This window comes from Bombina bombina, chromosome 1, assembly GCF_027579735.1.
Source record: "Bombina bombina isolate aBomBom1 chromosome 1, aBomBom1.pri, whole genome shotgun sequence".
Taxonomy (NCBI): domain Eukaryota; kingdom Metazoa; phylum Chordata; class Amphibia; order Anura; family Bombinatoridae; genus Bombina; species Bombina bombina.
The window spans coordinates 354,870,007-354,886,814 of record NC_069499.1 but is presented as its reverse complement, the minus strand read 5'-3'; the positions used below and the strand labels follow the sequence as shown (position 1 = coordinate 354,886,814).

At 40.2% G+C, this 16,808-nt stretch overlaps 1 protein-coding gene across 8 annotated transcripts in view; it reads left to right on the top strand.

The window, feature by feature from the left end:
• OBSL1 (obscurin like cytoskeletal adaptor 1) overlaps window positions 1-16,808 on the top strand; it is a 320,332-nt gene that overhangs the window by 104,292 nt on the left and 199,232 nt on the right. For all 8 annotated transcript variants that reach the window (XM_053698211.1, XM_053698216.1, XM_053698210.1 and 5 more), the window contains one exon: window positions 569-841. In XM_053698211.1, the coding sequence (XP_053554186.1) occupies window positions 569-841 (273 nt within the window). The remainder of the gene's footprint in view (window positions 1-568; window positions 842-16,808) is intronic.

Sequence of the window (16,808 nt, the reverse complement as noted above, 5' to 3'; positions counted from 1 at the left end):
GAAAGAGTAAATCTAGGTAGGCTCAAAAGATCTCTGGAGCATGCATGTGTCGTTAGTACTTTACGGCAGTAGTGTTTGCAACAATGTATAACACTGTTACAAACAAAGTTGGAAAACTCTGCTACCATAGAGTATAAAGACGTTTTTATTTCTGTTGAAAAGGTTCTCAAACATTCCAGCCAAAATATTACTTTAACTTTCTACTAGTGATATCTGCTGAACTGTTTATCAAAGACAATTTCTTTTGTGGCACAGTTGAGAAACTATATATGAATTTGGTTTAGTCTGACCAGGTTAAAGTAGGCTTAATGGAAAAGTGACATGGATATGTGCATGTTTTGCAATCAATTTAATAAATGCACATCAAGATGAGACTAGAGACCCAATCAGCTGGAAAAAGTCATAGCTATAATAGCATGCCCTACGGGATGGTACCTGTTTAGGGCGCACTTTAATAATTGCAACATTATTAAAAGTTAAATGAACTGTTGACTAATAAATTAGTGCACAATAACCAAGTGCTTTTTACCTAACCCTTTTCTTACATCTTTTTCATTTTAATACTCAGAGCCCCCAGTAAAAATTGTGAATACAAGTGATGACGTGGAACTAAAGGTTTTTAGTGGGGAGCAGGTGGTGCTAAGCTGTGAATTGTCCATAGAGAATGCCAAGGTGTGCTGGTACAAAGATGGCATGGAGGTTGAGGAGAGTGAGGACGTCAGGCTAGAGTCGGAGGGAAGGCATTGCAAACTCATTATCACTCATGCATGGCCACAGGACTCTGGAGAGTTTGTCTGTGACACTGGTGATGACTCTGTTTTCTACAATGTCACAGTGACAGGTCAGTTACTTCTTTTATAATCTTCCACATGCCTTATTAATTCAGTGAAAGGAAACTATATTATTGCATTATGGGATATAATGAAAAGTTAAGCAAGACCTTTTTTACAGAATAGGTTGCTGAAGTATGGGGTAATTTTTGTACATAAATTATTTGATATGCTTTTTTAAAAGGGAATAAAATGTACCTATGATTGTTATTAAATATATTAACTGGTTTCCCTGCTATAGGCCTAGACCTTGATTTAATGTTTCTCAGTGAAAACTAAATTTAAACAAGGCGACCATTGCTAGATTCATTAAATGTCTTACAATAGTAGACAGGCCATAGTAAGAGGAGGCTAAAAGGAGGGAATCCATCAGAGGTGTGAATCAGGCAACAGCCAGAGATAATAGATAAGCCAGATATAATAGATAAGCCAGATATAATAGATAAACGTATAAGACAGATACAGCATGTGACGACCAGGGTTAACCAACCCTGCACCAGTCACTTGTTTGGCACAAAAATTATTAACTGACCCTTTCCACCTTAACCAATCTGTCACAGTCTAGCCACTTCAGGCAAGTCTGTGACTTAGTTCAGTGGGCGCCAGGGTTAACAACACTCTCTAGTCAGTCCTAGACTTTGAAAAAATGCCCAAAACTCCACTTTAATGCCACCCACACTAAACTCTCTCTAAGCTGCCACCACTTAAGATTTATTATATGGGAAATCTTAAGGAAAACCCAAACTAACAAAATAAATCCCAGAATACAATTTAGCAAAACAATAATATAAAAACACAGAATTAATACTACCAGTCTCTTTCAGTAACATGGTTCAAATATTAGACAAAGGCAAAAACTTAATAAAGGAATTATTTATTATGCGAAAAATGAGGCACAGTGCATTATTAATAAAAAGATGGTAACAAATAGAATTATACACAAGCAAACCATTTTTTTAAACTAAAAAGGAGAAATAACAGAACCCAATACTTTACTAGCTTAGATATCTGTGCCAGGATGATTGGCAGGAAAAGATGGTCACTCACATGTAGAATGATCAACTTGTATTGTTAGACACAATTTTTTTTACCTGTTTCTCTGATATCAAATTGCTTGACCCAACCTTCTTACAGGGGGCCCTTGTAAATATCCCCCCTCTCTTTTACGTTGTGAGGAGTATATTGATGCCTAAAAAAGTATATTTGAAGGCTCGTTGTCCTGTAAATGACCCCAGTCCAGTGCCTGGATAGAGGCACTGTGTTCCATCATTATCTGTGCTGAAAGGTTGGGGAAATAAATTTCTCTCTTGTGCATCTTACAAACTATTTATGAGGGCTCTATCTTATCTAAGGGAAAACAAAGCAACACAGTTCTTCTGAAAAACAAATGTTTTTAGCACACAAGCTAAAGAAATGTAACCTTTAACATCTAAATCATTAGGTTTTCATGACACAGCACATGTCTAGGTAGAGTCTTGATGCACCAGGATACAGTCAGTAGGTCTTACACAGTAGATATAGAATTAATACACAGACAGAAATAGCCAATGTGACAGGTACTGGTTAAATGGGGACAACATGTGCACAACAATTGATTTCAAAACGTTGTGTCTTATATGCTGACAACCTGTGATAAATGGTATCTGACTCATGTATAAAGATGAAGTTTCAACTGCAAGCTGCATACAACACAATGTCAGGGGCTTTGAGTTTTAAATGCCTAAGTAAAAAAGGCTAGTGATTTATAATGAGCACCCAAAACCCTCTGTGTTTCTGACATTTTTACTGTTTCTTTATTGAAACTTTGCAGACACAAAGATTGTTTTTTTTTCTTGTAAGTCACTCTTCTTATAAGGAACACCTTTCTATAAAAATAAACAAAAAAGAGGACATTGTGTTTGAATCAACAAATAAAAAAAAGCAGATAAGTATTTTTTCTATTGCTGTAAAAAGAGTTTACATGAGTTGATTTCTCAGATGTGTGTGTAATAAATACAGTAAATGCTATTCTGAAAGCTTAAAGGTATTTTCTAGTTGCTTGACAAATTACATGATTTGTTGAGCAAATGACTAGCACAATCTTTTAAACCCTGATTATAATGAGTTCACACTGTATCTATATTCTTAGTTCAACTAAATTGATACTTGACTGTGGCAACTGTTCTAGTCTATTAGAGTTTCCTGTGAAAAAACGTTAAATTCATCTGGTGAGTTTATTGACTTATTTTTCTTTCACATTCCAGTCCAGTAGAAGCATGGGAGTTTGAATTAGTTTAGCCACCTGGATTAAGATTCAGCATATTAGGCCTGTTTTCTTCTTAAAAGGGAAGAGTCCATAGCTGCATTCATTACTTTTGGGAAATACAGAACCTGGCCACCAGGAGGAGGCAAAGACACCTCAGCCAAATGCTTAAATACCTCCCCCACTTTCCTCATCCCCCAGTCATTCTTTGCCTTTCGTCACAGGAGGTTGGCAGAGAAGTGTCAGAAGTTCGAGATAGTCTCTTATGGAGGGTAGTACTCTTCGCAATGGGACTGGAGTTTTAAGTAATCCTGTCAGCCTCTCAGTGACAGCATGGATGAAAGTTAGAATCCGGAGATGCAGGGGGAGTTCTCCTGCGAACCCATCCCGACTCAGATTAACAGCTCCTTGGTAATCAGCGCTGACGAGTTTCGCTGCCTACCTTTCTTCACTCAAGTCCATGTCAGAAGCAAGGCTACTATCTGTCACACTTGAAGGGCCATGCTCCTGTTCCACGGCGTAGATTCTGGTAGGGTTGTTTCATTTTATTTCAATGAGAATGTATTGTTGACAAAACAAGGTAGGGTCCCAGTGGGACTCCTTTTATCTTAATATGGAATCATGGGTTAATATCTGCTAAGGGGGGTTATTGAACAGGGGGGACTTTAATTGTGTTTGTTGTATGGTTCTATCTGCTAATGTGTAGCTATGACTAGGCTCATGACCTTTACGGAACAGAACGGCCTTCTTTTAATGATGCGATCTCTCAAGATTGCGCACCCTTTTTGTGACTGGCACGGTGCACTTCGTGATGGGTGCGGTTACGTTGTTTTTTCACTTCCGTATGCTGACTGTGTGCGCCCAAGAGAGTCTAGCTCGTGGGTTGTCTGGTTCACAGGAGGTGGTGAGTGCCCCAGCCATTGGGGGTGTTAAAGGGTGCAAGTTAGTTTCTGTCTTTTTTGTTATCCCAAGATTATGGTGGATTCTGATATGCGAGACACGGATGCCTCCGATACGGAGAATGCATCTTGTGATAAATATGAAATGGCCCGGGTAATCAATGCCCATCAGTTATGTTCCGATTGCCATTCTAGAGTACTCTCTTCTCCCTACTCAGGGAGCTTAGAGTGCGTTGAGCCATCCGCCTCCGAGGTTTCCATGACCCGTTAGGTGTGTGCCCCAGACCCTTTCCCGGCTACGCACGCAGGTGTCCCTATGGCCTTTACTTCTTCTTCGGAGGGTGGATTGTTTCCTCCAGAGGTTATGGCACAGTTCCGCATGGCCATTTCTATGGCACTGACTCATTTATATCTCCAAAGTGAAGTATTTCTAAGATACTGTTCTGTTAGCCAAGGCCTGTCAAGCGTTGGATCGCCCGATTCAGTTCCGCCTTCTGGGGAAGGGTTGGCCCCTGAAGCTTCAGGGGCCCTAATCTCGGAGCCAGGGTCTTCGGTTGATCCGGTGAGGGATGATTTTGCCTTCCATTACAGGCTGCCTTGCCTTCGTGTTCTTTTAAGACATGTTTTGGCAATGTTGGAGGATCCCAGTCCTAGTGGGCCGAGGGATCCGAGGCCTTAGAAGATGGATGGCAAAATGGATATGACGTTTGGGGAAGAAGCCAATCTCCTTAACGTCTTATTTTTTCTTTATGTTTTCGGTTCCAGTTCTGAGCTTGGGTGAATGGGGCTTCTAATCGGCTGGTCCCATTGTCGTTTTCATTCACCTTGGGCGTTCACCCGATTGGTGCTGCCTTCATTTTATTTTTTTATCCGGATGGATGTGTTTAATTTGTTTTCCTTAAGCTCATGTCAGTTAGATTTTAGTTTTATAAAAATTCTTTTCTGGAACAGATACTTGCAATAGTGGTCGCATGGGCACTCCCTCGGAAGTTGCGCACTTGTTGAATATTAGAATTATGTTTTTCTAGTTCATTTTTCGATCCTTTGGGATGAATTTTCTTGGACCTTGAGCAGTTCTGGAGTGTCTTTATACCAGGCTGGTACTGGTCGGACACTTTTTAGGCTGTGACCAGGGTTCATGTCACCTTCATGGTGCTGATTAAATGCGGTTGGATTCTGAATGTCACTTGGCCTATTCCATAGACTCCGGGCTCGGATCCTACCGAAGTATGAGGCCTGTGGTATATATGCAATCCCTCCAGACGGAGGGTTGTGAGTGCCAATCTGAGGTTGGTTGGTTCGGGCTACTCGCCTGGGATACGGATCTGTTTTTGCAGACGGCATCATGGTTCTTCTGGTCCTTGGGAACTTAGAACCTTTACTTCCATTTCTTGGATTTGGGAGATGTGTGTGACCTTTGTGGTCTGGTGTGCCAAGTAATTAATGGTTTGAGTTTCACTCGAAGTTCTTCCAGACGCTGATTCTTTAGCCTATTAAGCTTTTACTTGCGGTGGCGGAATTTCATTCCTTCCCGCCTTGAGACGGCTGTACTTTTTTTGTTCTTTTGGCACTTTTTTTCACCCTGATATTTCTCCTACTGTTCCTTGTTCCCTTGGCAGAATGACTGGGGGATGAGGGAAGTGGGGGGAGGTATTTAAGCCTTTGGCTGGGGTGTCTGCCTCCTCCTGGTGGCCAAGTTCTGTATTTCCCAAAAGTAATAAATGCAGCTGTGGACTCTTCCCTTCAGAAGAAAATGAAATTATCAGGTAAGCATAATTTATGTTTTTTTTGTAGCATTTGGCTTCTCATTGAGGGTTTTATTGGGGTTTCTGCAAAGCTACACAGAAGCACAGTGTATGCAGTCACCACAGCATTCAACATGGAACTAATATTGAAAAATACGCAAAAATTAAATGATTGAAATTTAATATCTAATGTTTTGGAATACTACAGCTGCATTCTTTCAATGTAAAATATTAGTAAAGTTTAAGCTGTACAAAGCCACTTAATAAACAGGTTTTCCTGTGAAATGGAATGAAAACTTAGGAAGACCCATGTAAAATGCTAATGTGAAATATGTACCTCTGCTTACACATTTCAGCTACCATGCATGAGATGTGCAAATAAAAAGAACTTAAGTGACTTTTTTATTCTGTATAAAGCACATATGTAAATGTCAAATAATTTGATGCAGTTACTTGTATAAGTAATCATTGAGTAAATTAAGGCAAAACATGTTATAAATAAAAACTACTGATAAAGGCATTAGAATACTGTATTGCTCCTAGTAGTGAGGTTAGCCTCTGTCCAGGTAAGGACCCAGAGACTGAGAAATGGCTTAAAAAAAATTCTCCCAACTCGTTGGATAAGTCCTATGATGTGACTGAAGGGTCTTGGCAGGCAAGAGGTCAGATACGGGATCGCTGCAAAACAATGACGCAATGGCTGTGAAAAATGACTCGACATCCGCAAAAAAAAAAAGCTATGACCACAAAAAAATTATGGGATCTGGCACCAAAAGATGACGAGAAGATTGCCAAGGTAGGGGTAGCTAGGCAACCGTAAACAAACAGAGGTTGCATTGTGACAGAGCCCCCTCCCAAAGGCCCCCTCAGTGAAAAGCAGAAACAAGAGTACTGGCATGAATATCGTTGGCAGGTACCCAAGCCCGGTCAGTAATTGGGTAACCTTTCCAGTGAACTAAGTAATAAAGCCCATGACCTTTTCGTTTTGAGTCCGAAATTCATGTTATTTCATACTCAATATGATCTTCTACCTGAACTGGAGCAGGAGTTTGAGTAGGTTGGTAAAAGCGGTTTTGTGTGAAGGTTGAATCTTTAGAGATGCTGGTAACACTAATTGATAGGCTACTTAATTATTCCATCATAGAACTTGGAAAGACCCAATATATTGAGGACCAAGCTTATTAGATGGTTTAGTTGATTACCACACCTGTTTTTCCAAGTTTGTGCTATTTTGAGTTAAATTTGAATATGTTAAAGGATGATTCCATTCTATATCCACTCATAGACAAATGTAAATTTGTCCTGAAAAGACCATCCCCGTTGTCTACAAGGTTGTCTCCCAGTTTAGTGTGCACTGAGAGGGGGGAAAGAGTGATTGGATCAGGAAAAAAGGCACCTATAGGTGTGGAATAGGTCCATGCATTACCTGTAGTGTACTCCATATTGGTAGTGGTTTTAAAAGCACTGTTACAGGTGAGGAGTTTGCTAGCAAGTTTTATGCCAATTGTAGGACCACATATGTGGTCTACCTCCTTGAGTGCAAGATTTGTTCCCTGCAGTATACAGGACAAACAACTAGAGAATTGAGATCTAGGATAAGGGAACACATCAGGGACACTAAGGATTATGTCAAAGAATCTGCTATTGCCCGACATTTTAATTTAACACATATGAGTAATGTATTTAGCATGAGGGTACAGGTTATTGATAGAGCTTTTCATCCAGTTAGAGGTGGTGACAGACTCAAGTTGTTATTAAAGCAAGAATTGTACTGGATATACAGATTAAAGACACTCTCACCCTTAGGCTTAAATCGGGAGTGGGATTTGAGTTATTTTATTAAATGAGGCTGCAATAAATAAAATATTTATGCAATGTGTTTTGCTTTATATACTTGTAATAATGACAAGTTTTCCCTGGTATTGTGTTCATTTCAATTTATGTGTAGGGACTACAAACATTGATGGGATTATCATAGGCACCTTGAACACATTGTCAGGTTGCACACTTTCCTTATTGGTCATATAGTTTATCCATACTTCAACGGTTTAGCTGTCTATATGTAATAAACACTAACTTTTTGAGATTGGAGGTAAGCTAGTATTTTTTCATCAATACGCATATTATGTATATTGTGCTTACTGTGTGTGTGTGTTTCTCCCTTTACATTGGTAACGTAAATTAATTATACTGTATTCACTATTAATTTTATTTTACTGTTGTACTTTTTTTGTTTTGTTTAATTGTTTGTTGCTGTCCCTTTAAATAGGGGGTTTGTATCTGCAAATGTATCTTATGATTAAAGGGACCTATAACACCTTCTAAAAATTGTTTAAGCTAACTTATATTTACTAATAATAACAAAGTAATCATGAATCCCTATTCTTGCCGCTCAGTTTACCCCAAACAGTTCAATAAAAGTGTCTTTAATTAGACTGCTGATCTGCTGCTTGGTGATGCTATGTAGGCCACCATATTGCTACACGGACACAGCAGTCACGTGATTGTTCATGGCAGATAATGTTATTAAAATTATAGAAGGATTACCAGAATGCTCTCTCACAGTGGTGCTAAGTCTGAGTGCTGTAATTAGCTTTATTAACATTTTTCATATGTTCCTCATATTTATATAAATAAATATTCTGTTGTGGATGCATTTATTAATTTCAAAGAACTCAAAACTTTTTCTAAGCTAGAATAAATATGTCTGACTGCACTATTAAGTGCACGGCTAGAGGAACTGTTGTTTTAGTTAATAGCAACAGCTGATGCTACAGGCAGGGGAAAGGAATGAGCTGAAAATTTAGTTACTACTTTGCAGTTTAAAACTGTTTAATACCTTACTTTTTTGTAAGAAACAAGTATAGATCTTGCAGGCTCTGGCAATATTCAGCTCTCTTCTTACAACGGAGCATGCCACTCCCCCCTCCTTCCTCCCCCCTCTGTGTATCTACATGGAGAGGGGAGGAAGGAGGGGGGAGTGGCATGCTCCGTGTAAGAAGAGAGCTGGATAACACTGCAATTACATTTACTAGATGATTTATGCAGAAGTGCATAAATCTTCTTGTACTTGTGCATAAATCTTCTAGTAAATGTAATTGCAGTGTTATCCAGCTCTCTTCTTACACGGAGCATGCCACTCCCCCCTCCTTCCTCCCCTCTCCATGTAGATACACAGAGGGGGGAGGAAGGAGGGGGGAGTGGCATACTCAGTTGTAAGAAGAGAGCTGAATATTGACAGAGCCTGCAAGATCTATACTGGTTTATTACAAAAAAGTAAGGTATTAAACAGTTTTAAACTGCAAAGTAGTAACTAAATTTTCAGCTCATTCCTTTCCCCTGCTTGTAGCATCAGCTGTTGCTATTAACTAAAACAACAGTTCCTCTAGCCGTGCACTCAATAGTGCAGTCAGACATATTTCTTCTAGCTTAGAAAAAGTTTTGAGTTCTTTGAAATTAATAAATGCATGCACAACAGAATATTTATTTATATAAATATGAGGCACATATGAAAAATGTTTATAAAGCTAATTACAGCACTCAGCACCACTGTGAGAGAGCATTCTGGTAATCCTCATGTGCATCACATGACTACTGTGCCTGTGAGCAACGTGCGTTACAACATGGCAGCACACATAGCAGCACTGAGCTCAGTATCACCATTCTGTTTAACAACACTTTTCTTGAATACAATAGGGGTAAGCTGCACAGACTGCTTAAAAATCCTTTATTACTAAATTTGTAGTATATTTATGGACTGACAGCAGAAGTTAGTTTGCAGAATCTGCATTAGGTGTTTAGTGTCCCTTTAAGTGCTCCTGAGAGCACGAAACTAGTCAAGATGTTTGCCTGCCACGTACCTGTATTTTAACCTGTTTCAATAAACCTATTTTTTTTATTATATCATCCCATCTCTCTGATGCCTCTTGTTGTGCAGCTGTTCTTCTTTTTTTGTTGACATTTGCTTATCGGTCCTCCTAGCCGTTTTACAGCCTACACCCCCATAGCTGAGCTCTGATGGACTAGTCCTAACTCTGCTCCTACATCGTCATACAGCCTCTCTTTGGATTTGCAGCAGCGGACAGTGTGTTTTAAGATTTGGATTCCAAGATTTTGACATATTGTGTTCCTCTGTCTGAAACGATATTTAAAGGAAGACCATGGAGTCTTATGATGTGTTGTATGAACAAGGCCGCAAAGTTCTTAAACCAATTAACGGTATGAAATGAGACATTTTAGAAAATCTGTCTATGATGAACCAGATGATGGGGGGGGGGGGGGATGTTGGAAACGGGAAGATCTGTGATGAAATCCAGAGAGATGTGTCCACTGTGTATCACACAGTGCCAATGACGTGATACAGAATCGCTAACAGCAGTACCAACACAAGAGATATGTTTAGAAGCCAAAGGCTACATCAAGGATATACAAGATTCAAATAACACGGCATGCCGAAAAAAAGTTGATGAGCTATTTTGGAGCAAGTGTATACCGATAATGAACACTTAATCAAGAATCACCTTTATTTTAAATTTTTTATGAGATTATATTTTTTAAGAGCTATTTTTTATGATTTTTTTTCTTTCTACATAGCACTTGATACATATTGGGCCAGATTACGAGTGGAGCGTTAATGTGCCTGTAAAGGTGCAAATTTGCCCATTTACGGGTGCGCGTTAAATAACCAGCCATTACAAGTGGCTGGTTAATGTAACCACATGCTAGCAGTTTCACTTTGCGCAACAATTCATTAACCAGAGATGAGGGGAAAAAGTTGCCCCAATTGCCCCCAAAATAAAGAGGGCAAGAGAAACATTAAATAAAAATAAAGTACAAAACAGTTGTAAGGGGTTAAAGTAAGGGGATGGGGGTGTTACAAAAAAACGGCACTGGACGTGCCTTTACATGGATGTCAATGGAGGATTGTGTTTTCACTATAAATATATATGTATATGCTTATATACATAAATAATGATGTGTTAATATGTGTATATACATATATATATTTATTTATTGCTGCCCAATGCTGTACGATTTGCCCTCTGCACTGCGCTAGGTGGTTTGCCGTTTCTGTCAGCATGAAAACGAGGCTCCCATTGAAGCCTATGGAAGCGCGCTATCGAGGGCACTTGGCTTCTAGGTACATTTACGTTCACTGGTATTACTAAGTGGAGCACAAATATCGTGCTCGCGTAAGCGCATAATTGCGCTCCACTCGTAATCTAGCCCATTGTGTGCTATATCAAGTTTAGACATTTTTGATACCGCTATAATATTATATGTGTGTTTTTTATTTATAAAAAAAAGATATTATTTTATGGATTCTTTCAACTGGTTTAACTCTTTTGGGAGCGCTATCCTCATTACCTGTGTTGTTTGCCATTAATTTGGGGAGATTAGTGTAACTTTGAGTTTTAGCTGTGTCTACATTTCAGGTACTATTCTCACTACCCTCCTTTTTGTCTTAATAGTGTAACAAATCTTGATTAAACATTGTGTAAGGGAACAGGTGGTGTTTAGGGTAGGTAACAAGCGAGCACTGGGAAACAATGATCCATCATCACAATATTTAAAGGGAAATGAAACCCAAATTTTTTCTTTCATGATTTAGAAAGAGAATATAATTTTAAACAACTTTCTAATTTATTTCTATTATCTAATTTGCTTCAATCTCTTGATATCCTTTGCTGAAAAGTATATCTAGATAGGCTCAGTAGCTGCTTATTGGTGGCTGTATATAGATGTCTCATGTGATTGGCTCACCCATGTGCATCACTATTTCTTCAACAAAGGATATCTTAAGAATAAAGCAAATTAGATAATAGAAGTAAATTGGAATGTTGTTTAAAATTGTATTCTCTATGTGAATCATTAAATAATTTTTTGGGGTTTAATGTCCCTTTAAGGGGAAGCAGGACAAACACACTAAGCTAAGCAGTTACAAATAATGGTTAAAATAGTGTTGATGTTAAGCCTGTTGCAGTCACTCGTCCTCACCTGGCCTTGTAGAGATTCTCTATTTATCTTTTAAGAAAAATCTAATCGGTTAAGAAATTAAAGTGGCATATTTGAATGGCAGATACATCTCCCTGTCTTTTTTTTAGAGATGACAGTTCTATTAGAAGGTTTGAAACAGATGTTACTTTAAACACCAAGCCTAGCAAGTGATATTATGAAATTCTACAGCTCTGTCATCAATGTCATTGCCAAAATGTACAATGACCCAGTGCTTTCAAATGGTTATATGCTGTAAGCAACCTATTGTATGCAATATATAAATGATTTATATAGGGGGTGGAGCCAACCGCAGAGCTAAGCAGACATCCGAGTCCCAGCTTATTCTAAAATCAAAAATAAGTTAGTTTTGCTGCCAAAAAGTTTTCCGAAGTTATCGAGGGAACTATTTGGGCACTCAACATAGCCTTACCAGAACCTGGCAATAATATGCTGTTTCTAGGAGCGGTTTGGACGCCTGGGAGGATAGCTGTTTAACAGCCAGCCATTCACGCCTGCATTCGTCTAAAGACACTACTTCGGAGGGGAGGGGCTCCGCTCCGGAGTCACAGAAGCCATCCCTGTAAGAAGGTGTGAACTGGGACGTGCAGACGGCTGGGTGCTGGATTGGCACCACTGGCCTCCTCAGTGTGGAGCAACCTTTACTGACGGTTAAAAAAGTGGACAGCCAGCAAGGAGACCGGGTAACTGAAAGAAGCCCAGTGAATGCCGCATCGGAGGGAGCCGAAGGAATAGGTTAGGTGTGGAGTGGCGTGAACGGCCGCCATCTTGATTCCGCGGCCTGTAAAGAAATCCCGAAGACATCGGATTCGACCATCCACTTGTGCCTGGTGAGTGTAGGTGGCTTGGACTATTGCCATTTAGGCTCTTGACTCTACCCTGCTTACTTTTCCACAGTTGAACCCGACTAGTCTGGAGAGGCCCGGTGGTCTCTACTGCAGAGGAGTTGCATAGTCGACATAGTGGGAAGTAGGCCTTTACACGTGGCAGCTTTCGACTGAATAGGGACAAAGAGAGTTTCGGAGATACCGAGCCTAAGATGGGGATAGTGCTACTTTGCAACAATTGATAAGACCCTGCAGTGCTCACATGGGAGGATCGGTAGGCCGTGACCTGGGGCTCACTTAGTTCACTTAATACAATTGCCTACCCTCCAGCCTGAAAACAATGCCCTGCAGAGTAACTACCCTGTTGGTTTCTACAGCCTACTACATAGCACTGTCTTAGTTGCAGTCTTCAGGAAGTCCTTTTGGGTGAGATTATTGCCTTTCATTTGTTATGCACAGCTTGATATAGTAACTGACTCTGAGGCCTACTACCCCCCCCCCCCACCCTTGAGAGATTTGATATTTTGGATCTTGCTATCCTACTCACAGCATTGCAGTTGCTTTTCTTAATTATACCTTCTAACTAAGTGTCCATATCTACATTACCAATATTACTGTATTTACCCACTCCTAAGTATCTTTTTATTTATATTTTTGCCCTTAAAGAGACTTTTCTGCAGCACTAATATCCATATCCTATCAAGCACAATTTGCTAACTGAAGGAACAAGCTATACCTCTCCCTGCAAAGACTCTTGCAATTCCCCTTCACTCCAGTTGTTTTAGAATTGTGCATGTTTAGCCCCTCTCTCACCTCCTCCTTTCCCGCCTAGCTTGTCTGGGTGGGTCACTTCCCCTCTCCCTTTTCCCTTCCTCTTGGTCGTATTCCTTTTCCCTGAGGTGGGAGACAGGCTTTAATCTCCCATAGTACTCTTCTTGCTGACTTTTTAAGTTGTCATTTATTGTCAGTTATAGGAGACCCTTCACGTGTATATTGTTTTATATCATTGTTTGTGTATTGCTTATTTTTTCTCCTGTGTAAAGGTTATATGCTTGCTGTTAAACTTGTCCCCCGCCTCTCTGCTCCTGCTCAGCTTGTCTGGGTTTGTCACTTCCCCTTTCCTTTTCTCCTTCCTTCGGGTCGTTTCCCCCTTCCCCTGAGGCGGGGGTCAAGTCCTTAGGGAAATCCTGTAAAGGCCCTGCATTACTCTGGTATACTCTCCTCCACCTTGTTTTTGACGCCTGTTAGACAGTCATCTTGAAAATAGTACACCACATTGCCCTGTATTCTGGTATCCTCTAAACTTGCTTTTGTGGTGCCTCCTGGATAATTGCCCTCTCATTCTCCTTCAATTTGAATTATAGCGATTGTAGTTGCTGAGATCCCTTAGACTTACAGTTGGTAGCCAAATTCTCCTTCACTCCTTTTGATTCCCCACCCAATTTCTTATTATACAAGCTCATCTGTCTCAACTAGCCTTTTGGGGTAGGTTTCTGGTTCATCCCACCAGCCGACATGTCAGGGTCATTTTTAGGAGGTGCCACCCAGCCCTGCTCCACTTTATATTGTACTATAATTATATAGGTAACTTCTTCTTGGTCAACTAATTAAGTAGCCTAGCATTCTCCTGATAGTTACAACTAGCAAGTTTGTATTCTCTCTCATTTATATATCTCATTTGACAATGCCTCACACTTATAGAATATACCTGAAGACTCCAGGTAATGCTAAAAAAAAACAACAGTTTACGATAATTTCTCGCAACCATCTAAAGAACCAGAGGAGGTGTCAAATGATGGTCTTAGTGACTCAGAATCCATAGGAGAGGGTTCTCATTCTGACCTGCAGCTTTCCACTCATACCCAACATTTTATTACTGAAAAAACCCTAAAGAAAATGCTTTCTGCACAAACACGTTCCATCATGCAGGAAATTCAGAGAAGCCATGATGAGTTAAGAATCTTTGAGATCAGTGGGAGAGTTGATGCTCTTGAAAGGAGACAAGATGATGTGGCCACAGACCAGACAAACCTCTTGGCATACTCAGAAGCTCTATCTGATCAATTAACCCAACTTGAATTTAAACTAGCTGACGTAGAAGATCGTGCACGCAGAAACATTATTCGGTTTCATGGGGTCTCAGAAGAAATTCTCCCAACAGACCTCCAAGGGTTCTTAAAGGAGCTATTTGTTGAGCTGCTGGGTTCAATTGAAGACATGACATCTACCATGGAAAGAGCCTACGGAGCGATACGGCCGAGAACAGTCTCTCAGTATAGGCCAAGAGACGTAATTGTTTGCTTTCATAGTTTCCTATTCAAGGACAAACTGATGCAGGCTGCCTTTCGTAGGCCGCAACTCTCTGACAAATTTAAGGAGATTATTACCTGATTTGTCTGTGCATACTCCCCAACAGCGACGACAATTTTAACCGATCACCTCAGTGCTACGCAAGGCAAATGTGAAGTATAGTTGGGGCTATCCAACTAAGCTAATAATTACAAAAGACAACCAAACTCAGGTGGTTTCTACTTTGTCCCAAGGTGGTACCCTACTCAGGCAGTGGGGGCTTTGCAGCCTCAACCTATCTTGCAGCTGAAATTACGTGCAACTGCTCCTGAATGGACTGTCAAAGAACAAAGGCCAAAAAGATTAAGGACCCAGCAGAGCCAGGAACCTTCCAGGCTTCACACCCTCCCACCCTGAGTTCAGGCCAAGTATGAGGTTTTGATAGAAATCCCTCCATTGGGGATACCTATTCCAATATGCAGTTACTGAAGAATCTGAAATATCAGGGCAACCCCTGCTGGTTGTTGATTGACAAGTGTCTTATATTACATAATTATTGTGGACAAATTAGTTTGTTCATAATGTTTTCTTGTTATGGAGCAGGGTTAGCATAGTTCCTGATTCATGTTATGGTCACCCCAGTGGAGGGTTATTGAAGTTCTTTCGTTATGTCTGACACAATCAATGTCAGAAAGTTATTGTTACTGTTATGACTTATATATTTAGTTGACTATTGTTACTGTTTTTTTTTTTTACTTGTTTGTATCTCGGAGCGGGGCTGGTATTATCGGCTCCTGCCTACTCCGTTGCACCTCCCCCCACATACGGTAGCCCACGCCAGGGTTCCACCCAGGTGGACTAATTCCACCTCATTTATCTTGATACATTACTTAGTTCTAAGTACTAGTTTGATCTCCCTCTTATTCTCCCACCTCTTACTCCTAATTCTCTGACTGTTCAATACAAGATAGTTATAATCCACATTCCCTAACCTCTTCCATTTCACGGACATTATACCTATTAATGAACCGCATTCGATTCCTCACTCATAGTGCCAGAGGCCTTAATTCCCCCTTTAAGCGTAGTCTTCTTATTCATTCCCTTAAGTTTCACAACCCAGATGTGGCGTTTCTCCAGGGACTCACTGGCAGTCAGATAATCCCCACAGACTCCATTCCCACTCATATACAACCATCGAATACTCCCCATTCTCCAAAAAAGCTAGAGAGACTGCTATTCTAATACACAAAAGACTGACATACGAGCAAATTCAGGTAATTCGAGACCCCCAAGCCAGATACACACTTTTAGTGTGTAAATTAGACCATGTCCTATATACATTAGTATCAATCTATTTACCTAACACGCGCCAACCTGTATACCTTACAAAAGTCCTACAGTTAGTTGAACGTTACAGGCAGGGCAGAGTTATCCTTGTAGGGAACTTCAACATGACTTGGGATAATAAAGCTGACCGTAAAACAGCGACCCCTTCCAAAACTAATCCCCAGTCTGAACTCTTTTCTTCACAATTTAGAACCATTATGTCTCAATTTGGATGTTTTGATACATGGAGATCTTTCCACCCGAAAGACAGAGATTATACCCTTTATTCCCACCCACACAAAACATACTCCAGACTTGATCACATATTTAGTTTAGTTGAAACCTTGGACTCAGTCACTCACACTAACATTTCCCTCTGCTTTTGGTCAGATCATGATCAAGTGTTAGCTGGTATATACTCCAATGATAAACCTAAAATTAAGAACAAATGGAGCTTACCTCATCACATTCTGTCAGATATCCCCTTTAGGGAAGAATTGAGACCGGATATTATGGAGCTCATTCAGCAGAATGATAATGCACAAACAAGGGATGACACACTTTGGGGTGCCATTAGGGAGGTCATTAGAGGATACATCATCCACAAACAAGCTAGTTTAAAATGACTTGCTGGA